At 41.6% G+C, this 25,431-nt stretch overlaps 2 protein-coding genes across 2 annotated transcripts; both read left to right on the forward strand.

Moving 5' to 3' along the window:
* Positions 1–11,190: 11,190 nt before the first annotated feature.
* Positions 11,191–12,150, forward strand: LOC112608323 (olfactory receptor 13C7). The gene has a single exon (XM_025360143.1). It carries the CDS (start codon positions 11,191–11,193, stop codon positions 12,148–12,150), a length of 960 nt encoding a protein of 319 aa, XP_025215928.1.
* A 10,491-nt stretch (positions 12,151–22,641) lies between these two features.
* LOC112608339 (olfactory receptor 13C7-like) lies at positions 22,642–23,601 on the forward strand. Its single transcript, XM_025360176.1, has one exon. The coding sequence runs from the start codon at positions 22,642–22,644 to the stop codon at positions 23,599–23,601; it is 960 nt and encodes a 319-aa protein (XP_025215961.1).
* The last annotated feature ends 1,830 nt before the right edge of the window (positions 23,602–25,431 follow it).

Below are 25,431 nucleotides of genomic sequence, written 5' to 3' on the forward strand. Positions count from 1 at the left end.
CTTCAGCAGAGAGGAGACCCTGGAGTGGGTAGCTCCTCTCCATAGCCAGTTGTCCCAACATTTGCTCAGCTCTCAGCAGAGAGGAGACCCTGGAGTGGGTAGCTCCTCTCCACAGCTGGTCATCCCAACTTCTTCTCAGCTCTCAGAAGAGATGAGGCCCTGGAGTGGGTAACTCCTATCCACAGACAGGTCCTCCCATAGTCTCCTTGAGTCTGGCTGAGTCCTGGGTTTTTCTGGGCTTCAGAGGGGAGGAAGTGCATGCTGATTGGTCCATGGCTGGCTATGGCTGGGCCCAGAAAAAGCTCCCATTCTGGTCTGTCAACCTGGCTCCCCAGTTTCAGGTTGTCCCTAACTTGAAGATGGGGCTTCACTGGGGACCTACCCTTTCTGCCCAGGAACATCTCTGGCTCCTGCCATTACCCAGGCTGTTTGTGCTGAGGGACGCCTGCAGGCAAGCCCTGAGCTGCCCTCAGTGCTCCCACCTCAGCCTCCATCCTATGCTCATTGGTGCCTCAAGTCCAGAGAGGTGGCAGGAAGCTGGCATGTTGGTGCTGCCCCAAGTGTGTGCACACCCAGATGGGTCACAACAGCACCCTGGCTCAGCCTCAACTCTGCTGCAAGACTGGAGTGGGCACCAGCAGAGGAGAGAGGCCAGGTAGTGGGAGCACACACCTCTAAGCCAGTGGGGGGCAGATGCCTGGGTCCACAGAAAAATAGGTGTAACTGTGAGCTCACAGTCCTTCAATATACTGCACCATCCAGAAGCAACTGGCCCAAGAGAGTGACATAATGGCCGTTTGATAGCACAGCTAAGCCACCAGCTTAGAAATAATGCCAGGTAAGAAGGGGGCACCTTCCTCCAGAATGCAGTATGTACTCTAAATCAGTGATCATTTTATGGTGCTGTGCCCCAAATAAGTAAAATACAGGGTGGTGGCAAGAGTCACTCTGATTACCATCACTTCCAGGGACCTATTTGGGAAATGTGTGCTTCCCATCCCTGCAGCTCTATCTAGGCTTTGCAGGTCTAAGGGTCCTATTTCAGTTCCCAGAGAACTGACTATATTGGGGGACACAGAAAGAATCCAAATAAACATTTTTAGCATTTTATTGAGGTATATCTTATATACCCAAAAATTCATCCCTTGTACAAATCAATGATTTTTAATAAATGTATACAGTTATGCAATCATTACCACCAAATTATTTTAGAATATTTACATCACTTCCCCCATGCCCAATTGCAGTCAATCCCCACCAGAAGGCCTGGACAACTACCAACTTACTTATTTCTAGAAAGATTTGCTCTTTTGCAAACTTTGTTCCCACTTATTTGTGGGAGCTAAAAGTTAAAACAATTGAACTCATGGAGATAGAGAACAGAATGATGGTTACTAGAGGCTGGGAAGGGTAGCCTTGGGGACCAGCCTCAACACCACTCATAGGGTACCCAAAGTCCGGTGGTGACGAAGGAATGAGAAGAGACAGGTTAAGATTGCATAGAGAGTGGGGGCCAGGGGGCCAATTGCAAAATGGAGGCTGCAAAAGGCTCAGAGTCCTGGTCTCCACACTTTATTAAGTATAATCACTTAGATTTAAGAAGCAGACGTTCAGAGCAAAACGGTGAAAGGAAGGCAGTACGTCATACGCGTAATCTATAGCAACAGCGGTTTAAATGAATCTCCTTTGTGCTTAAACAGCATGTCTTTAACTTATTGGAGAGTAGCTGGTGGGAGCGGGCTTAACTAGGAGCCTGCACATCTGTCCACATTCCAATGCTTCAAAGGAGTATCTTTCTTTTTGAACACAGCGTTTACAGATAAGAGAGCAGGTCTTGCTCTGAGTATGGGAACATAATGGCAATAAGAAGGCTTTCCTCCCCAGAGGCCTGTTGTGGCTTTTCACAACTTACTGTCCCATATTTTTATGACCAGTTTATTTAGACCCAAATAAATAAGGCACCCCATAAGCCTTTTTCCCAACAGGGAGTGGGTAGCGGGGTTGGGGGGAAGTAGGAATAGTTAATGGATACAAAAAATAGTTAGAAAGAATGAATAAGATCCAATATTTGATAGCACAACAGGGTGATTGTAGTCAATAATAATTTAATTGTACATTTAAAAATAACTAAAAGGGTATAATGGGATTGTTTGTAATATAAAGGATAAATGCTTGAGGTGATGGATACCCCATTTACCCTGATGTGATCATTACACATTGTGTGCCTGTATGAAAATATCCTATGGGATATTTTGGTATATATTATGGTATATATCCATAAATATATACACCTACTGAGTACCCACAAAAATTATAAAATAAATAATTTTTTTGGAAAGGTTTGGTCTTTCTAGAGATTTCAAATAAATGGAATCCTATGCTATCTTTTCATCTGGTTTCTTTCGCTTGGTATATGTTTTTGAGTCTCATCCAGTGGTAACATGTATCAGTAGCTTGCACTTTTTTTATTGTGAAACAATATTTATTTCATTGTATGGATATACCACTTTGTGCACATTGTGTTTATCTATTCACCCACTAATAGACATTTATATTGTTCCTAGTTTGGGGTTATTATGGATAATGCTGCTATAAACATGCATGTACACAGTTTTGTATGGAGTTGGTGGGTCATATAGTAAGAATGTGTTTAACGCTAAGAAACTGCCAAACTGGTTTCCAAAGTGGCTGTATCATTTTTAATTCCCACAAGCATGTATGATAGTTTCTCCACATCCTCCCCAACCCTTGTATTATTAGTCTTTTAAATATAGCTCTTCTAGTGGATGCATAGTAGTATCTCATTGTAGTTTTAACTTGCATTTTTATGATGGCTATTTATATTGATCATCTTTACATGCTCTTATTAACCATTCATATATGTTTTATGGTGACAATATTTTAATTGGGTTGTCTTTTTGTTATTGAATTGCTTATAAGAATTCTTTATGTATGATGGATACAAGCCCTTTATCATATATACAGTTTGCAAATACTTTCCCACAGTCCCTTTTTTTTTTAAATTTTCTTACAGTGTCATTTGAGGAACAAAATTTAAAATTTTATTGTCAAATTTGTCAATTTTTCCTTTGATGAATTTTGCTTTTGGTGTCTTATCTAAGAAATCTTTATCTAAGCCAGAGTCACAAAGATTCTGTCCTATGTTTTTTCCTAGAAGTTGTATGGCTTTAGATTTTACATTTAGGTTTGTGTTCCTTTTTGACTTTTTTTTTTTTTTTTTTTTTTTTTGAGACGGAGTCTCGCTCTGTGGCCCAGGCTGGAGCGCAGTGGCGCGATCTCTACTCACTGCAAGCTCCGCCTCCCGGGTTCACGCCATTCTCCTGCCTCAGCCTCCCAAGTAGCTGGGACTACAGGCGCCCGCCACCTTGCCCAGCTAATTTTTTGTATTTTTAGTAGAGACGGGGTTTCACAGTGTTAGCCAGGATGGTCTCGATCTCTTGAAGTTGTGATCTGCCTGCCTCGGCCTCCCAAAGTGCTTGGATTACAGGCGTGAGCCACCGCGCCCTGCCCACTTTTTTTTTTTGTATGGTATGAGGTAAGGTTCTCATTTTCTTTACACATAAATACCCAATTGATTTTAGCATATTTATAATAAAGTAAAGATAAAATATTTAGGAGTAAATTAAGTACGTACAAGTCCTCTACATTGAAAAGTACATATATTTAGACCTAAATAAATAAGAGATATATCATGTTCATTGATTGAAAGACTCTATAGGGACACATCATAGTGATACTGCTGAACCCTCCCCTTTTAATCTATAGATTCAATGTAATGTTAATCATAATCCCAGTAGGCTTTTTTTTTGCAGAAAATAAAAATCTGATTCTAAAATTTACACAGAAATGTAAAAGAAATACAAAACAGTCTTAGAAAAGAAAAACAAAGTTGTACCTAACTTCAAGACTTAATATAAAGCTATAAGAATCAAGCCTGTATGATACTCGCAAAATAATGCAAACAGATCAAAGGAATGGAATAGATAAATAGATCTACATTTATACGGTCATTTGATTTTTTGACAAAGGTACTAAAGCAATTCAATGGGGGAAAAGAAGTTCTTTTCAATAAATGACACTAAGACACCTAGATAACCACATTGGAAAAGATAAATTTTAATTGCATAAACAAAAATTAATTTACTATAGATTGTAGACCTAAATAAAAGCTAAAACTATGAAGCTTTTATAATAAAACACAGAAAAATATCTTTGTGACTGGGGGTAGGCAAAAGTTTCTTAGGGAGGATTTAGAAAATAATAACTAAAAAAGAAGGAAATTGATAGAGTTGCTCAAAATTTAAAATCATCTGTTTAGCTCTCTCGCTGTGCCCCCCTCTCCTCATCATAAGAGGACACAGCAAAAGGCAGCTGTCCATAGCCTGGAAGATAGTGCCCACCAGGACCCGAACTGGCTGGCAGCTTGGACTTCCTAGCCTTCAGAACTGTGAAAAATAAATCTCTGCTTTTTAAAAATCTGCTTAGCAGAAAACACTATTAAGAAAATGAATATGCAAGCCATGGACTGGAAGAATATTCACAACATAATACCTGACAAAAGACTTGAATCCAAAATATATAATGAACTGCTACAACTCAATATTGAAAAAAATAAATAATAATAAATAATTTGAACAGATAATTCACAAAGAAGATAGATGAATGGTCAATGGGCATATGAAATAAAAGCATTCAATATCATTAGTTATCAAGAAAATACAAATTAAAACCACAATGAGAAACCACTACACATCAACCAGGGTGACTAAAATGAAAAAGACTGACGATATCAAATGTTGACAAGGATATAGTGCAACTAGAGCTCTCACACATCATTGGCCATAGTGTAAAATGATACAAACATTTGGCAAAAAATCTGTCAGCTTCTTATAAAACTAAGCAAAACCTACGGCATGACCCAGCAATCAAATTCTCAGATTATTTAGCCAAGAAAAATGGAAATATACGTCTACAAAAAGACTTGTATGAGACTATTCATAATAGCTTTATTTATGTCAGCCAAAACTGAAAACAGCCCAGACGTTCATTAATAAGGAAAATGGATAAACAAACAGGATGTTCATACAATGGAATACTACTTAGTAATGAAAAGGAATTGTAGTGAATTCTTATAATTTTATGTTGCCTCAGCACCTGTTTTGAATATATATTTATCTTTTTCATACCAGAAACAGGGCTTAGCTCCTTAAAACACAGTTTCCAATTCTCTGCCTCCTCCCAGTTCTTTAATGTGGTCAATCCAGATATCTTCTTTATACAAATGCCTGCTAGTGACCACCTTCCTATGGGATAACTAGATATAGTCTACTTGACTTGCCCTACTGCCCCCCACACCCTGCATGTACTACATAGAAATGCCACAGTGATCACATCTCAGTCACAGTGTGACTCCGTAGAACTTATACTTGCTTTCTCTAAACCCATCAATTAGAACTCTGCCTGGGAAAACTGCATGGGAATAACCTGGATACCAACACATCCCTCGCTTGGTCTCTCTTGCTTTCCACCCACTGGTTCAGTGTGCATGTCCCGGATGGCTGTCTCTCTTCCTGTTCACCTTGTGAGGCTTGCTGCCATCTCCTCTTTAGATCTGTAAGTAATACACTGCTTCTATTATTTCATGTGTTTTGCTGAGTTGTCTCCTCTGTGTCTCACCTTACCCAACACACCCAAATCTAATTTCTTTCTAGGTCAAGACTCTCCTAAAGAATGGCTATCTTGGGAGGAACAAACTGGACATGGGTGAGACAAAACCCATAAAAATCTGCCAGTATAAACAAGTTTCCTGTGAGAGGGACACTTGGTCACAGGTTGGACACTTAGGCTTTAGGCCATTGGCCAGGATAAAGAAGTATCCCATGAAAGGTGCACTGTAAACATTCATGACTAAATCCCTAGAGCTAGGGCTATAGTTTATACCCTCACTCCTAAGAGAGACTTCAAGACCCAGCTGGAGGAAAATACAACAGGGATATTCTGCTAAATCATGTAACAACATGGATGAATCTTAAAAACATTCTGAATCAAGACTCGCATGAAAGAATATGAATGATTCTATTAATATGATGTTTCTGAAAAGGTAGACATATATGAAGGTGAAAATATTATAACAATGGGGATGCTCTGGGCAGAGTGGTATTGGGGATTAACTGGGAAGGCACATGAGAAAACTCTTTGTGGTGATAGAAATATTCTGCGGCTGGATTGGGTTTGGATTACGTGGGTCTGTATATTTGTCTAAACTCATTGTATGATGCACTTAAGAATTGTGCATTTCACTGTAAGTAAATTTTATCCAAAATGTGAGTATCTATATGTCTATCTAAATGCAAAAACTTATAATAACTGCCATTGGCAAGCCATACATTTGTCTAGTAAAATTTCTAGCAGTCTCAATACAAAATACAAAAGGACTTTTTTTTTTGCTTGTTGCCTGTTCTTATATACGGTTACCTTGCTCCTAAATAGTAAACAGCTCCTCTCTCCAGTAGGTCACCTGAGGGTCCAAGATTCTTTGTGCCTCTTGGACTCGTGGCAGAGATTGTTTTTCCAGGATGGCATTCAGTCATGATTTTATCATATATTTATTGTTACTATTTATATGTGCCACTGTCTGAATTGCTTTGAGAATTGATTAGCAATCATGACAGACAGTCTAAACTAGTACACAAGGGTAAAGAATATTTCCCAAAGCGTGTTTGGTCATTGGGATGTGCTTGAGTGGTGATGTGGCAGAACTTGGAGGACTCTTCATACTCCCTAGTGTACACCAGGCAGATGTCAAACACTGAATTCAGGAGGGAAGTCAATGAACCTGCTGCCCTGAAGGAAATGTTTCAGAGTTGGTAGAGTGTTCTAAGATTTCTGAGGCCAAATACAAAAGTAAAGATATAAAACTTCTTTGTGTAAAAGATAAGCAAAACTCCAGCTGATCTGTCAATATCTGACATATCTGTCCTAATTGGAACAAGCTTTTTACCAACTGAGGAAGCTTGCAGAGAACAATGATTTCTATAACTGTGGCTCCTAAGTGGAGAGAGAGAACACAAGGATGTTTCTCAAAGCTCCATTATTCTGCAGGGATCATCTAAGACATTAGAATTTACTGTGGACCCAAGGAGTATGATTCTAGAGACTCCCATGAGTAGTCACAGAATGAAAAAATGAAGTAAGGAAGAAGCTAACCATGACAACAAAGTGTTTTCAGTTCAAGAATGAGATACGGAGTAAGTCCGGGAAACTGAGCTCACTAGTCATCATTTTGATTCCTGCTCTTTGCCACTATGATCATAAGTCTAACTCTACTATGGAGAAATGAGGAACATAGTTGAAAGAACTATTGACAAATAATGTCACCACTGAGTTTCCATCCAGAATGAAAATAATGAATGCAGGTGAGTTCTGGAACATCAATTGGACAAACCAAGGGGGATTCAAACATCAAGATTCAAGTTCATGATTCACCAGGAAGCTTATTAGCATTTCATCTTGGAAATGGATACCACCAGATCCTTGAGGCTGAAGAGAAAAAGAGTTACAAAACCACCTATATGTGCATACACACATTAAGCATATAGATGTGTGAATAGAGCTATGCATATGGACACACCCAGAGAAAATGAATTATACAAGTTAATTTCCAGAGTTCAGAATAAAACCGGACATCCCAGGGAAGGAAGCTTTTAAAGTTTAGAGGAGAGAGAGTTCTGTGGGCAGAAATTGCCGTGGGAAATTTCCTGGAGAAGATGATTCTTTGCCAATGTAAGCCAAAGGGATCTCTGACACATTGACAGAAACAGTGTTCGTAGCAGGCAGTAGAAGGAGTAATGTGCCTAGTTCAGGGCCGTATCGTCCATGTAGCTGCACATATCTACAGTGATTTATTGTCCTTTTGTCTCTGAAGGGCTGATACACAAAAGAGGAAGTGATTATGTCCCATGTAGCCAAAGGCTAAGTTAACACCCAGGATAGAGGTGCAGGGAGATAAGCAGACTTTGACCCAGGATGAGAAAAAACTTGCTGAACACTGATGTCCTCTGGCAATAGGAAAGACTTTTGAGGAAGTAGAGGGCTCCCTTTCACTGAATCACTGTTTTCTAGATATTTTGCCTCTTTCTTTTTTTTTTTTTTTTTTTTTTTTTGAGACGGAGTCTCGCTCTGTCACCCAGGCTGGAGTGCGGTGGCCGGATCTCAGCTCACTGCAAGCTCCGCCTCCCGGGTTTACACCATTCTCCTGCCTCAGCCTCCCGAGTAGCTGGGACTACAGGCGCTCGCCACCTCGCCCGGCTAGTTTTTTGTACTTTTTAGTAGAGACGGGGTTTCACCGTGTTCGCCAGGATGGTCTCGATCTCCTGACCTCGTGATCCGCCCGTCTCGGCCTCCCAAAGTGCTGGGATTACAGGCTTGAGCCACCGCGCCCGGCCTATTTTGCCTCTTTCTTTCCTTGGCTTCTTCCTCATAATTCATAACCATCCTCTACATAATAGTTATTTATTATTGTGTAACAAACAACTTCAAAACTAAATGGCTTAAAATAACACACGTGTTGTCTCACAATTTCTGTGGGTCAAGATATGATTATAGATTAACTGGATCCTTTGCTTCAGGGTCTTTCACAAGGCTATAACTAAGGTTTTGACTAGGGGTGGGATCTCATTTGAAGGTTCAACTGGGGAAAAGTTTACTTCCAAGCTCACTTAAGTAGTTGGCAAGATTCAGTGCTTTGAGAGTTGTTGGGCTGAGGTCCTGAGTAAGTTGGCCAGAGACCGCTCTTGGTTCCTTGCCACATTTGTCTCTCCAATCTGGAAGTTGGTTTCACTAAAGCCAGCAAGTGAGTGTATTCTTTTGAAAATCAAGTTACTCCAGAGGAGAGGACGACACAAAGCCATGAATACTAGGAGACGAGAATCACTAAAGCCAAATTATATGCTGCTTGTCCTACTCCACATTCCACCAACATAGAATGTCTTCCCTGGACTCTATGCTATCCCTCCTGTTCCATGAAGCTGTTCAAACAAATGCTTTGTTGAGGTTGTAGAAGAAAAAAGCAAGCCCAAGAGCCGTGCCAAGGTCTGTCTCCAAGATGGTCTTCTCCTTCCTCCCATCCCTTGCCTGTCTCTTCATGTGTAAATTCTCCCCCATTGTTCAAGGACTTTCCAGAGACTGAATCCCCAGTGAAGTCTCCCCAGGGCTTTATATAGAAGTTGCCCCAAAATGTCCACAGCCATGCCCCTGAGCACTTGATTTGGAATCATTGTGCCCACACCTGCCGGTCCCATAGTGCATGAACAGAGGGCATTCCTAAATAACATTTAGCTCTCCAGTTTCTTTTCAAGAATTTTTAGCATTTCAAAGTTTGCAGAAATTCAAAAAGGACATGAAAATGCTTTTTCTAACATCCCTCAATAGTCTAAGTGTGGAAAGTTCCAACAGGAAGAAAGGAAGGAGGAAAATAAGTCTTCCTGGAGTGCTTTTGGCATAATTGGATCTTGGGGACATTGTCTCAGAAGTATAAAAAGTTCCCTGACTTTGTACAATTCTACTTTCAAACTTTTAATCACTTCAGGGAGCAGAATTGTCCCAATCGCAGCACTGATTTCAAATTGCCTTTTTCATGTTCTGGTTATTCATTTGGAAATTTTGCTTAAAACATAAAACCAAGACTGAGTAGGAAGAACTAGCTTTCACTCTTTTCTTCAAATCAGAGGTGGCCATCTCAACCTGAGTCTTTCAAGCTAGTGCTGCTATTTCTGGCCCACACACTATTCCTAAGCCATGGGCACATTTTCTTAGTAGGCTCCTGACAAAGGTAAGTGAGGGTTCTTATAAGAGTAATACTTAACCTTTTTATTAGCACAGTAACATTTCTAACTTCTGACTTGATATTTCAAAGGGGTTGGGACTTGAGAAGGGAAGGAATGAAGCAATTTCAGCGCTATCACAAAGATTGAGGCCCATGCAAAACTCTTTCTTCATGGGACAGAAAATCTAGATGGCAAGGAGCCTATGAAACTTTTCAGTCTTAGGTCATGGACTTGCCTAACTTTAGAGACTCCCCCAGAAATAAGATGGTCCTATGGTTTCAGAGCTTCTTCTGTTGACTTCACAAACTCAGGCAATTCCAGAAGGAGGTGAAACCACCATCACATGAATGAGAGAAACTCAGAAGGCTGCTGGCTTGGTTTAGAATAAAGAATGTTCTGACACTTCAGAGCTCTGTAAACAGGAAGCAGGCTGTTTGGGAATGTAGTGAGCTCTTCATCACTAGAAAAGATCAAGCTGAAAACCCATGCATCAGTGTTCTGCAGAAGAAGATCTAGAATTGGACAGAGGGTGGGACTAGATTTATTTGGGGGGCATAATCAGTGTCAGGGTCTACATCTGGTTGACATATTTAGGTTCAAGAACTCTTGATTCCTGTGTAGACACTCACCCCGACTGCCTTAGTTACCAAAGAAAACTAGAGTTCCAGAAATTGTGAGCCACTATGCATTTCTGGGGCCAGCCTTCTATTTATCTTCATGAAATATCAGAGTCAAATATTAGAGACATATTGAAATTTCCAGAGCATGAAGTTACCTTGGAACCATCTCCCCTTTCCCTTGCATCTCTCCATGTCCAGTCTCCTCTTTTCCTGAAAGACCCAGCTAGGGCTGGGGTTTCCCATGAGAAAGATCTCAGGCAATAACCGGAGTTTGTTTTACATAAAAATTGTCTAATGAGAAGAAATAGTTATAAGGTGAGGATTCAGAAGTAATCAAGTCACTAGTATTTGGCACAAAGTTGGGGGACCATAGAGCAAACTTTAAGTCACTTTTCCGATCAAAGTTTAATGAGGTAAATTGCCTTGTAGGATATAGCCCCCCTAAATGAATGTGTTATGTGTTTTTGTCACTGATCACATGTGTTACATTATCAGAGTCATCATTTTAAACCTTGTGCATTTGGTGCCCTGTGTCCCCCAAATAATTTTTTATTTTGTTGTCTCTTTTTTCTTGGAAATAAATAAATATTGTAGACTTTCAAAACTATTTTCTAATCTCTTAACCAGACTGGAACCCCAGTCCAGATGCACTGTTCCTATGCAAGGCAAGGAATGTTGAGTTTGGACCTCTAAGTATTTCCTTCAGTTGACAGAGGAGATACACCATGGTAAGTGCCAACCAGACAGCCTCTGTGATAGAGTTTGTTCTCCTGGGCTTCTCTGCCTATCCAAACCTGGAGAAAACATTCTTTGTGCTCATCCTGCTGATGTACGTGGCAATCCTACTAGGCAATGGGGTTCTCATCCTGGTGACTGTGTCCAACTCCCACCTGCACACACCCATGTACTTCTTCCTGGGGAACCTCTCCTTCCTAGACATCTGCTATACAACGTCCTCAGTCCCCCTCATCCTTGACAGCTTCTTGACCCCCAGGAAAACCATCTGCTTCTCAGCCTGTGCAGTGCAGATGTTCCTCTCCTTTGCCATGGGAGCCACAGAGTGTGTCCTCCTGAGCTTGATGGCATTTGATCGCTACGTGGCCATCTGCAACCCCCTTAGGTACCCTGTGGTCATGAGCAAGGCTGCCTACGTGCCCATGGCTGCCGGCTCCTGGGTAGCTGGAAGCACTGCTTCCATGGTGCAGACATCCCTTGCAATGAGGCTGCCCTTCTGTGGAGACAACATCATCAACCACTTCACCTGTGAGATTCTGGCTGTCCTGAAGTTGGCCTGTGCTGATATCTCTGTCAATGTGATCAGTATGGGAGTGACCAATGTGATCTTCCTGGGAGTCCCGGTTCTGTTCATCTCTTTCTCCTATGTCTTCATCATTGCCACCATCCTGAGGATCCCCTCAGCTGAGGGGAAGAAAAAGGCCTTCTCTACCTGCTCTGCCCACCTCACTGTCGTGATCGTCTTCTACGGGACCATCCTCTTCATGTATGGGAAGCCCAAGTCTAAGGACCCACTGGGGGAAGACAAGGAAGACCTTGCTGACAAACTCATTTCCCTTTTCTATGGGGTAGTGACCCCCATGCTCAACCCCATCATCTACAGCCTGAGGAACAAGGATGTGAAGGCTGCTGTGAGGAACCTGGTGTTTCAGAAACGCTTTGCCTTTTGATGTTTTGGGGGAACAGATGTCCCTGTAACTCTTTGCCTCTTGGCTGCTTTTACCCACAAATCTCAGAAGAGAATGTTCCCTAAAGAAGATACATGTGAAGAATGACTACCAGAAAATTGAAGTACTTATGTAATAGAGCACTTCAGCTGTGATTGGACCCAATTAAAATGTTGAAACCTAGAACCCAGGGGAAGTGTGGCTTGAGGGGATGGAAGCAGAATGCTGCTGAATATACAAGGAATGATTTTTCTGTTTCTCCATTGTTCAAGTCTGAATTCACCTTTGTGTGCAGATGGTTCCTCTGTTTTGGGAAAAACACCCTAGGGTACCTCTGTGTTACAAAAATGTAAAGCCAAGATTCTACTCTTGAAAGGAGGCACTGAAGACACCGTGGGACAGAACTTCATGACCCTGCCCACCTCCCTAGCACAGTGTTTCCCAAACTGTGTCTTGCCTTGGAGCACATAGAAAATAATGGGATGTGTAGGCACCCTGGGGTGAGTGGATGAATCTTTTCATGGCTGAAGGCAATTCACCTGGGGGCTTAGGTCACCACAGGTTCTGCTTAGTAATCCCAGGAGGACTCCAAGCTTTGTACATCTGTAGCCTGTGGCACATTCGCTGAAATGTTCTGCCTGAAGCAGAATGTGTCTTCCCTTAGCCCCTGCTGAGAGGACAGTCATGCTCTCTCCTTTGGCTACAGATAATTGGCGAGTTGACCCAAACTGGGCAAATCATATTTTCTCTCCAGGGAATTTGCAATTTGGACATAGAGACAGCTCATAGTTGGCACAAAGCTCTTGAACTGTTAGACCATGTAAAGAGGGCACGAATGTGGCCCTGTGTCTAGCAAAGAAGAGAAAGCTGGTCTGCAGAGAGAGATGATAAAGCAAATGCACAAAGAGGACCAGACCTACATGAAACAGAAATAAAGGCTGCAATATTTAGGCTAGGTATTGGAGAAGGTTTTTCTTTTATTTTATGGGAAAATTTAATCCTGTAGAAAGAAGAACAGGTATTCATCTTCCAGATCCAAAGATGATCTGCTCATGGCTGGTGTGTGTGTGTGTGTGTGTGTGTGTGTGTGTGTGTGTGTGCGCAATTTTTAATTTTTAAAATTTTCCTGGGTACACAGTAGCTATATATATTTATGGAGTATATGGGATATTTTTATACAGGCATGCAATGTATAATAATCACATCAGAGTAAATGGGGTATCCATCACTTCAAGCATTTATCCTTTGTGTTACAAACAATCCAATTATACTCTTTTAATTATTTTTAAATGTACAATTAAATTATTTTTGCCAATAGTCACCCTGTTGTGCTATCAAATACTAGTTCTTATTTATTCTATTTTTTGTACCCATAAGCCATCTCCACTTCCCCTCTACCCTCTCATCACCATTCCCAGCCTCTGATAACCATCATTCTACTCTCCATCTCCATGGGTTCAATTGTTCTTTTAGCTCCCACAAATAAGTGAGAATATGCAGTTTTTCTTTCTGTGCTGCTTATGGCCAATCTTGTTCTTCTGATAGCCCTGTGGATTATTTCTCCCTCTCCTCAATTATTCTAAAGCAAATCCCAGATGGTAATAACATTCCATCTTGAAATATTTTGGTATTTATATCCATAAAAGATTAGTACTCTTGTAAAACTATAAAGTACCATTTAATATTTAACATATAAATCACCTAAAACTCAATAATTCCTTGATATCATCAATTATCCAGCATTTATATTTCCAGAAATGCCTTATAAGTTATTTATTTCAATTTTTAAATTGAACCAGGATCCAAATAACAACATACATTGTGATTTGTCTCTGATATGGTTTGGCTGTGTCCCCACCCAAATCTCACCTTGAACTGTAGTTCACATAATCTCCACGTGTTGTGGGATGTCATGGGAGGGACCTGGTGTGAGGTAATTTAATCATGGAGGTGGTTACTCTCCTGCTGTTCTCATGATAGTGAATGAGTTCTCATGAGATCTGATTGTTTTATAAGGGCCTTTTCCCCCTTTTGCTTGGCACTTCTCCTTATTGCTGCCATGTGAAGAAGAACATGTTTGCTTCCCCTTCTGCCATGATTGTAAGTTTCCTGAAGTCTCCCCAGCCATGCTGAACTGTGAGTCAATTAAACCTCTTTCCTTTATAAATCACCCAGTCTCAGGTATGTCTTTATTAGCAGTGTGAGAATGGACCAGTACAGTCTCTTTCAATCTTCATTTCCCCCTCCCTTTTTCTATATTTCCCTCTATCTCTGTTCCTACCACCAGCACCCTGCTTTTAGGCTAGATTTTTTTTGGAAGGAATAGTTTCTCATTATAGGAAACTATAAAGTTTACCACAGTCTGATTTTGCTGATTGCAGTTCTGTGGTGTCTGTCTTTGTGTTTCCCATATATTGGTGATTAGATCTAGTTACTTAAGTTTTTTTTCTTTTTTTTTTTTTTGGTGGAGTTATGAGCTCATGGCTCCTGAGACCTTTTGCATGACACTAGTATCTTTGATGACTTCCTGCTATCAGTATGTCAAGATATTACAAGCTCAATATTCACACTTCCTTCCCAGACCTGAAACAACTATTTTGTCTAAGGAGCTCCTTTTTTCCTTTAATGGGGAATGGTATTTAGAAGTCATAATCTGAGTGCTAGGGTTACTATTAAGTTTCTCATGGTTTCTAAATGTTTCAGTGGAAAGAGCTATGAAAAATATATATATAATAATTGAATTATATGTATGCATGATATATAAATATATATTTAGATTTAGATCAAATACATAAATCATACATACATACAATTCAAATTAAGAGCTATAGATTTTTTACCTAGCTTCATTGATTTTATACCTATATCGCCTTCTTCTATATACTGTCTCCTCATTCCAGAAATGTTTGGAGATGCCTTGAAGTTATACACACATAATGATGTCAGGAGTTAACATTGAGCACAGCTTCTGTAAAGGGCAGAATTCAATCAAGCTGTCCAGTGGTGTGTGTCTGGGAGTACTGGGGCTGATCATAACAGTTGAGATGATGATGTGGGCTGTGGGCCCTTTTCTCTCGCTTGTTCCTGAGCTTCCTGCAGGAGATCTGAGTCTGGGAGTGAGGCACTGGGTGGCAGTGGGCTAGGAAAGAGTTGCAAGATAAATTCAAGCCTGGAAAGAAAGATTCCAGACTGGAACCTCAGGGCATCTTGCAGCTTGGGAATGACTTTCCTAAATCGTGATGAGGGCGGTCACAGGGCCCTGCTCACCAGGAGACTTTGGCAAAGAAGGGCACATGATGCAGTCAAGAAGGAAGCTGGCAGATCACCTCTAAATGGGGTCCAAAGTCCTGAATTCTGCATGCCTGCTCTGCTCGAAATAGACGTTTCCAATATGTAAGAGCCACTTAGAAAAAAGAAGTTTGTTAAATATTTGGAAGGATGGAGTCACAGTCAAAAACTACATATCTGGGGTCCATGGTCTCCAAGATTTTAATATCATGCTTCCTTACAATTTAAACTGTATTTGTTTATTGATTTATAAAGTATATAGGTATTCTACTGTACCAATATGTTATGAACATTTACAACGTTTACAAAAATAGAAGTTCAAAAAGATAGGACAAATATAAAGTAATTTTTTTTAAAAAAAAACAGCAAACATTGGACAAAATCAGAGGAAAATGAGAGTAGGCCACACAGTCATTCATTCATTTATTCAGCATCAATGTATTGAGAGTCAGTTGTGAGTGAGGCCCTATTTTTATACTAAGGAGACATCTGTGAATAATACAGAAAAAACTTACCTCTGTAAAACTTATATTCTAACAGGAGAGAAATAAGCAATAAACAATTATGAAAATAAATAGGATGTTAGAAATTTTATGGACTCAAGACTGCATAAAGGATAACTGAACACATGCATCTAATTTCATTCCTCCTAAAACCCATAAAAACTATAGTCTTTCTTTCTTTCCAATAAAATCCACAAGGTTAGGAGAAGAAGTAAGACATCAACAGTGAGAACACTGTGAAAGTTAGGAATTGTGCTAATTGCCATAGCAGATCTGACAGAGCCAAATCCCAAGCCAGAAACTTGGAAAGGTAAGTCTCTTACTCCATTTTCTGCTGCTTTAATGGAATATCTGAGACTGGGTAATTTATAAATAATAGACATTTATTTGGCTCACAGTTCTGGAGGCTGTGAAGTCCAAGAGCATGACACTGGCATCTAGTGAAGGCCTTCATGTTGCATCATCCCACGGCAGAAGGTGAAAGAACAAGCAAGTACATGAAACAAGGAGAGAAAGGAGGCCAAACTCCTGCAGTAACTCACTCCTGCAATAATGGCATTAATCCATTCATGAAGGCTGAGCCCTCTTGGCTTAATCACCTCTTAAAGGTCCCATCTCTCAGCCCTGTTACCATGGCAATTAAATTTCACCATGAGTTTTTGAGGGGGCATTCAAACCATAATAATTGGCAACAACTAGATTTGTAGCACAGAGAAACTCACTGCACCAAGTACCTCTAGGACCGGGGTGAAGGAAGCACTGCTAAAAAAGGAAGACTAGGTGACAAATATGTAAGAAACAGAGTCCCTACACCCCTTCATTCATTCCATGACATTAGTCAACTATCTCTTGCCCACCCCAACAAAAGTTTTATTCTCTGTAGAGGGTAAAATCATGGCTCTCTGGACTGTCAGAAAACAGCCACAGTTGAGAGCATGGGTACTTTATTCTTTCATGGAGTAAAAAAAAAAATTAGCATAAAAGATCAAGAATCAAAATGGCTTCTGATTGCACCAGAATTACCTTCAAATTCAGAAGGAAGATGATTTCCAGTAAGTTCCTAGAATTCCACACACTACTGTGATGATTAATTTCATGTGTCAACTTGACTGGATCATGGGGTGCCCAGACATTTGGTCAAATATTATTCTGGATATGTCTGTGAGGGAGCACCTGGATGAGATTAACATTTAAATGCATAGATTGAGTAAAGCAGATTGTCCTCCCTAATGTACTAAGCCTCATTAAATCAGTGAAAGGCTTGAATAGAACAAAAAGGATGAGTAAGAGGGAACTTTTCCTGTCTTTGAGCTGGGACATTAGTGTTTTCATCAGCTCTCCTGGCCAACCAGCCTGCTGACTACAAATCTTGGGACTTGTCAACCTCCATAATCAGATAAGCCAGTTCCTTACAACAAACACACACACACACACACACACACACACACACACTCTCTCTATTAATACGATTCCTCTCGAGAACCCTGGTTAAGACACCTACCAAATTATTGGTCAGGAGGTTATATAAAAATATGTTCAGACACATAAGATCTCAAAAATGTGTATACAATACACTTTTTCTCAAGAAGTTATTCAAGGCTTGGTGAGTGGCTCGTGCTTGTAATCCCAGCACTTTGGGAGGCTGAGGTGGGTGCATCTTCTGAGGTCAGGAGTTCAGAACCAGCCTGGCGCCCATGGCAAAATCCCGTCTCTACTAAAAATACAAAACTTAGCCGGGTGTGGTGGCATGCATCTGTAATCCCAGCTACTCAGAAGGCTGAGGCAGGAGAATCACTTGAACCAGGGAGGCAGAGGTTGCAGTGAGCCAAGATTGTGCCACTGCACTCCAGCCTGGGTGACAGAATGAGATTCCATTTCAAAAAAGAAAAAGAAAAAGAAGTTATTCAAGAAAGTGCTCTATCAAAATAAGAGATTAAACCAAGAAATAGAAAGAAATTGACAAAGGAAACAGAAGTTCCAACCCATAAGAGAGGTGTAAGGAGTCCCCGGGACAGTAAAAGGAGATCCTGGCATGACAGTTGTACACCCTGCAGAGAATGCATCCAGCCCAGAGGGCAGCCCTACGACTCCAGAGACAGGCATGTCAAAGGCTCTCATTCATAGACCCCTGCTGCCTATGGTGATTAACTTGAGGACAGAATGCCCCAGACAGCCTGGCCCACATTCTTTCCTGCACTGGCCTTATCTTGGCCATGCATGTATAAAATGCCCTCTTCTCTCTCTGTGTCTCGCTGACTGGGTTAGCGGAGGACACTCATTCCACTCCAGAGAGTATTCTGCTTTGATCTATTCCCAAGAGTGGGAAGAGGGCCATACTCAGAGCTTAGAAGCAGGAAACATAAAACAATCCACTCTCTCTGATGGTATTTCTGCCAGATGTCTGGTACCTGGCCACACTACAGCACTGTCTGACTTACGCAGAAGGGACTATTGAAACTGACAGCTTAGATTCTCAGGTGAGTCTTCCCCAAAATAGTGGCAATATTTTTTTTTTTCAATCAAAAAGCTAGATTTGTCAGCCAGAATGACTATTATTAAAAAGTCAAAAAATAACAGATGTTAGTGAGGATGTGAAAAAAGGGAAATATTTATATTTGTTGGTGGGAAGGCAAGTCAGTACAACCTCAATGGAAAACAGTATCGAGACTTCTCAAAGAACTAAAAATAGAACTACTGTTCAATCTACTTTTTTACACAATGATTTTTTTTTTTTTTTTTTGAGACAGAGTTTCGCTTTTATTGCCCAGGCTGTAGTGCAATGGTGCAATCTCAACTCACCACAACCTCTGCCTCCTGGGTTCAAGTGATTCTCCTGCCTTAGTCTCCCGAGTAGCTGGGATTACAGGCATGCACCACCACACTCAGCTAATTTTTGTGTTTTTAGTAGAGATGGGGTTTCGCCATTACATAATTAATTATTTTCCTTTATGTAGATAATTAATTCTTTTCCTTTATGTATCTTTTCCTTTATGTAGATACATAAAGGAAAATAATTAATTATGTAAAAAAAGATACCCACATTGGTATATTTATTGCAGCATTATTCACAACAGCAAAGATGGAATCAATCTAAGCATCTATAGACAAATGATTGGATAAAGAAAATGTCATCTATATACAAAATGGAGTACTCTTTAGACATAGAAAAGAAGGAAACCATGTGTTTTGCACAACATGGATGGAACTGGCCATGTTGGATGGCCAGTCTTTTAAGTTATGCAGCCCGGAAACAGAAAGTCAAATACCAGTGTGTCCACATGGACATGAAGTGTGGAATAATTGACACTGAAGACTTGGAAGTGTGGGATGGTGACGGGGGCTGAGGGAGGAGAAATTACTTAACTGGCATAATGTACATTATTTTGGGTGATGGTTGCACTAAAAACCCAGACTTCACCATATCTCAGTATATCTGTGTAACAAAACTTCACTCGTACCCCTTAAATGTATTGTTTTAAAAGCTAGGTTTGTAATTGTTACTCCATTTTTCAAAATGGAACAATCCATTGTACACTAGTACATTGTAGAAGGTCAAACTGTGAAGGAAATGAAGGGAATACATATTAGCTTTCTCTTGCTGCATAACAAACCACCCCACTATCAGCAGCGTGAAACACCTCATTAGGAGCTCACAGTTCCGGAAGTGAGAAGGTTGGGTGAGTTAGGCTGCGCTCTGAGAAAATGTCAGCTTTCAAGCTCATTGCTATTGGTGGCAAAATTCAATTCCTTGTGTTTTTTAGACTATGGTCCCGGTTTCCTTACTGGCCGTCGCCAGGGGTCACGCTTAGCTCCTTGTGGCAGCTCTCTGGTTCTTGTTCGCAGCTCCCTCCATCTCACAATCAAGAAACAGTATGTGGAATCCTTCCCACACTTTGAATCTGGCTTCTCCTTCTGCTACTAACCAGAGAAAATTATTTTTAAAGGGCTCACTTGATTAGGTCAGACCTCGCTGGACAATCTTCTAATCTTAAAGACAACTGATTTGGAACTTTAGTTACATTGACAAAATCCCTTCACAGCAGTACCTAGGTTAGTATTTGATCACTGCACGAAGGGCATTGTGTGATCATGTGGGGATCATTAAGATTCTGCCTACCACAAAATGATTTCCATAGAAGTCAAAATAATGGTCACTTCTGGAAGGGAGGGAATAAGGAAATATAATTGGATAAGAAAATAAGCTTCTGAGGTTCTGGAACATCCTAATTTTAACCTGAGTGGAGGAGGGGGACATGGTAGTATATTTTCTTATTTTTTCTTGAATGGTTTACATATGCTTTTTACTCTCTTTTGTATGTATATCTCACAAAAAGAAAAAAATTCAATGCAAGACAAAATGGCTTATGACTATGAATGTGGCATGTACTTGATTCTAGGATTTTTAGAGCTGGAGTATAAGGCAGGCATGTTCATTTGTGAAAGAGGTGGTCAGGATTGCCCAGGCATTTTTGCTAAACTGGGCAGGCTCTTCTTGCACACCAAGAACATCTGTGGAATGAGAGCTCATCACATGTGCCACCTACCATCTCCGGTATTAGAATTAAATGGGAAAGGGAAAACTGGAATGTGATTAAGAAACTATAGTGTATCAGAAAACAGTGATCCACATTGAAGATGCTTCTGGTTGCTGCCTGGGCAGTCACAGCTCTCAGTTTTGGATCTCAGAAGTGGAGGTTACTAGATCCCAGTGGTAAATCAGCAATGCTCTCACAAATGCACAGATATAGTATACTCATGCACACACACACACACACACACAGGAAAAGACTGAGCTGTACGCAACAGGACACCACTTCTGTGATCAACTGCTTTTTTTCAAGTCCACAGCTGCCTTGCCTCTGAAACTCTCTGGTAGAAGCCATGACCAGATTCACTTATGACCCTTTAAAGGTCTGGTCTGGGTAGGAACTGCCTAACAGAACCTATTTGGTGGGATGCAGACAAGAGATCTTCTAGGTCACTGGCTTTCATCCAAACCTGAGATCCTAAACCCTTTGAATTTGTAAATGGCCAAGGGGACTAACCCACAAGGATTTGTCCTGTGTGGTTTCACATTCCCCCAGATCTATCATGGACTCTGGTGACAGTTCTCATGGACTGGGGGTTCTTGTTAATTTGGGGAGGGCTAGGGTGATCGTTTCTCTCTAATACTTTCCAATAGCCCAGCAAAATGGGTAGGAAGAGAGGGAAAAGAGAAGAAAGTATTTCTGGAGAAACTTCAGAGTAATTGGATCACAGGGACATAATCCCAGATGTATAAGAAGTTTCTTGACTTGGTAACTTGAATTTCCAAACTTTAAATGACTTCAGGGACTAGAATAATCCCAATAGCAGGATGGGATTTAAGTGGCTTTGTATGAGCAATGAATGGTTTCTGTGGATTTTACCAAAACACAGAACAAAGACAAGAAAACGTTCACCCATTTCAGGCACTAACTCATCTGGCTGCTGCTTTCTGACCAGATTGGCTATGTCTGGCTTCTGGACTACTCTCAGAGCCCAGAGAAGTAAATTTGAGTCAACACATTTGTTGAAAAGGTAAGTGAGCACTTTTAAAACAATATAGAAACTCTTGTGGGCCCAGCTCCATCCCCGGTGGCATACCTGGTGACTAAGTGGCACAGGGGGAATTTTGAAGGGAATAGAAAAGGATGTCTCCATGGTGCAACAGTCCAAGAATGAGAAATCCATGAGACCATTTAGTCCCTGGGATGGAATATCTCTGATAATAATCTATTCCAAAGTGAGCGTCGGGAAATGAAGTTCCAGAGAAGAAAAAGAACTTCACGATTCCCGTGCATTGATTGGTTGGCAAATGCCAGTCCTGTTAATACGTGCTCCAGAAGAGTCTGGCAAGTGAGTGAGTGAATGGACAAATAGCCCAGGGCTCCGTAGATCTCGGAAGCGATCTAGAAAAGAGGAGGCAGAGAGCATCTTAAAGTGCTCACAGGCCGGGTGCCGTGGTTCACGCCTGTAATCCCAGCACTTTGGAGGCCAGGGTGGCAGGATTGCTTGAGTCCAGGAATTTAAGCCCAGCCTGGGCAACAAAGTGACACCTCGTCTTGACAAAAAATTAAAAATTAGCCAGGTGTGGTGGCACAGGCGTGTGGTCCCAGCTACCTGGGAGATTGAGGCAGGAGGATCGCTTGAGCCTGGAGGTTGTGGCTGCAATGAGCTGTATTTGCCCTACTGCACTCCAGCCTAGGTAATGGAGTGAGACTCTGTCTCAAATAATAATAATAATTTTAAAAAGTGCTCACAGAGCAGAATGGTCAGGGATTGGGGATGAGGCGTACCAGTTTTTTCTACCAGTCCTAGGTCTCAAGGGGAAAAAACATACAAATTGAATATAACATTTCTTGCCAAAATTGAGCAAAGTGAACCATCCACACCTGTAACTTGAAGTAAATGTGTGATGCCTGTCTTAAATATGATGAGGAAAATTAAATCTAATCAGGTGACATTTGAAACCTCTCTATGGGGTGGCCAAATACCACCAAGTAGATTTTGATCAAATTTCCTGCATTTTATTTAAAGCAATATAGAAAACCCTTTGAATTGTCAGAGATGTTCTCCAATTGCTCAGCAAGTCTGGGCTTCCTCACTGGCTGTCTGGGCACTTTAGGCATCAGAGAATCATGGAGCTGGCCCTCTGAGCTTGTGCAAGTGACATAGAGACACCATGGTCAGTTCCAATCAGACCTCCCCTGTGATGGCGTTTGTTCTCCTGGGCCTCTCTGCCCATCCAAAGTTGGAGAAGACATTCTTCATGCTCATCCTGCTGATGTACCTGGTGATCCTGCTGGGCAATGGGGTCCTCATCCTGGTGACCATCCTTGACTCCCGCCTGGACACACCCATGTACTTCTTCCTGGGGAACCTTTCCTTCCTGGACATCTGCTATACAACCTCCTCAGTCCCACTCACCCTTAATAGCTTCCTGACTCCCAGGAAAACCATCTGCTTCTCAGCCTATGCAGTGCAGATGTTCCTCTCCTTTGCCATGGGAGCCACAGAGTGTGTTCTTCTGAGCGTGATGGCGTTTGATCGCTACATGGCCATCTGCAACCCCCTTAGGTACTCTGAAGTCATGAGCAAAGCTACTTATGTGCCCATGGCTGCCAGCTCCTGGGTAGCTGGAAGCCTCACTGCCATGGTGCAGACATCCCTTGCAATGAGGCTGCCCTTCTGTGGAGACAACATCATCAACCACTTCACCTGTGAGATTCTGGCTGTCCTGAAGTTGGCCTGTGCTGATATCTCTGTCAATGTGATCAGTATGGGAGTGGCCAATGTGATCTTCCTGGGAGTCCCGGTTCTGTTCATCTCTTCCTCCTATGTCTTCATCATCGCCACCATCCTGAGGATCCCCTCAGCTGAGGGGAGGAGAAAGGCCTTCTCTACCTGCTCTGCCCACCTCACTGTCGTGATCGTCTTCTATGGGACCATCCTCTTCATGTATGGGAAGCCCAAGTCTAAGGACCTGCTGGGAGCAGACAAACAGGACCTTGCAGACAAACTCATTTCCCTTTTCTGTGGGGTGGTGACCCCCATGCTCAACCCCATCATCTACAGCCTGAGGAACAAGGACGTGAAGGGTGCTGTGAGAAGCCTGGTATTTCAGAAATGCTTCCCACAGTGATGGTGGAGGGGTCCTGATGGCTCTGTGCTTTCTGATTGCTCCCACCTGAGAGTCTCAGAGGACAAGGTGAAAGACCAAGTAGATCAAAGGTTACATAGGTAATCTCATTACACAGAATCTCATTACATAGAAGGGCTCTGTAGGAACAGGAAACATTTAATGCATCTCCACCAAAGTATGTTCTTGTTTGTCTAACCTTGTAGTTCTCATTCTCCGTGATAGATACTGAACGAATTGATGTCAAGCAAAAGTAACTCTTCACATTTTTATTGTTGGATGAATGAAAAGCTCTAGTCTGTAGGTCGTTGATTCAATTGCTCCATGACTTCTTTCTTTGAACATATTTGGCTGCTGCTTTCTGACCAGATTGGCTATTTTTGGCTTCTGGACTACTCCCAGATCCCAGAGAAGTAATTTGAATCAACACATTTGTTGAAAAGATAAGCGAGCACTTTTAAAAGAATATAGAAACTCTTGTGGGTCCTTACTTTTATGTTATCTTTCAAGCTCTTCCTACTCCATATTAAATAATAGTTTTATTTTTCTCTTCATTGTTTTTTTTTCTCCTTGTCATATAAATTCTTTAAACTGTTTGCTGAATTTTTCTGTCTCTGTATCTTCATAAATTAACCTGTAGCTTTGTCTCTCTCTCATCCTCACTCAGAGTCCTCACCAGAAAATCATTCATGGTCTTGGAGAAGAGAGGGGAGTAAGGAAGGTGTGGCAAAACTGATGCAAGGGTCAAGGGCACAGGCCTCTTTTCTTTTTCCTTTTGGAAGATATCGTTCATCCCTGGGCTCTGTCCTAGATACCAGTGGCCTCTCATGAGCCATCAGAGTAATGCAAAAACCGAAAAAAGTCCAGGAGGATCAAATAAATTGTATTAACCACCTGACTTGGCTTAACCAAGCATGCAGCCAAGTGGCAGCCATCACTTGTTTTTCACTGAAGAATCCCTGAAGCCACATAGTAGTCAGAGGAAGATAGAAACAATGCCCACCAGGGGCATCTAAGAGTCACCCACATGATTGTGAGGAATTCCAAGTCGGCTCCAAATAGTGATCAGTCTAGAAGTCCAGTTAAAAGGATCAGCAGAACAGAAAATTTCTGACATAAACTTTTAACCCCATAGAAACAAACTGACAATTAAAATAAAGATCCTAGCACTTTGGGATGCCAAGGCGGGCAGATCATCTGAGGTCAGGAGTTCGAGACCAGCCTGGTCAACATGGTGAAATCCCTATCTCTACTAAAAATACAAAAATTAGCCGGGCGTGGTGGCGCATGCCTGTGATCTCAGCTACCTGGGAGGCTGAGACAGGAGACTCGCTGGAACCCGGGAGGCAGAGGCTGCAGTGAGCTGAAATCGTGCCATTGCACTCCAGCCTGGGCGGCAGAGCGAGACTCCAACTCAAAAACATAAGAAAATAAACAGCCTTGGCTGGGCGCGTTGGCTCACGCCTGTAATCCTAGCACTTTGGGAGGCCGAGGTGGGCAGATCACGAGGTCAGGAGATCAAGACCATCCTGGCTAACACGGTGAAACCTCCTCTCTACTAAAAATACAAAAAATGAGCCAGGCGTGGTGGCGGGCACCTGTGGTCTCAGCTACTCGGGAGGCTGAGGCAGGACAATAGTGTGAACCGGGGGGGGAACGGAGCTTGCAGTGAGCCAAGATCGCCCTGCTGCACTCCAGCCTGGGCGACAGTGTGAGACTCCGTTTCAAAAAAATTAAAAAATAATAAATAAATAAATAAATAAATAAATAAATAAACAGCCTTTGCTGAAAATCAGTTAACGTGGGGAGATGGTGAAAATGTTAAAGAAAATT

This window comes from Theropithecus gelada, chromosome 15, assembly GCF_003255815.1.
Source record: "Theropithecus gelada isolate Dixy chromosome 15, Tgel_1.0, whole genome shotgun sequence".
Classification (NCBI taxonomy): domain Eukaryota; kingdom Metazoa; phylum Chordata; class Mammalia; order Primates; family Cercopithecidae; genus Theropithecus; species Theropithecus gelada.

Coding starts and splice junctions, on each gene's coding strand:
- LOC112608323 (XM_025360143.1), top strand. CDS start 11,191: ATGGTAAGTGCCAACCAGACAGCCTCTGTGATAGAGTTTGTTCTCCTG.
- LOC112608339 (XM_025360176.1), top strand. CDS start 22,642: ATGGTCAGTTCCAATCAGACCTCCCCTGTGATGGCGTTTGTTCTCCTG.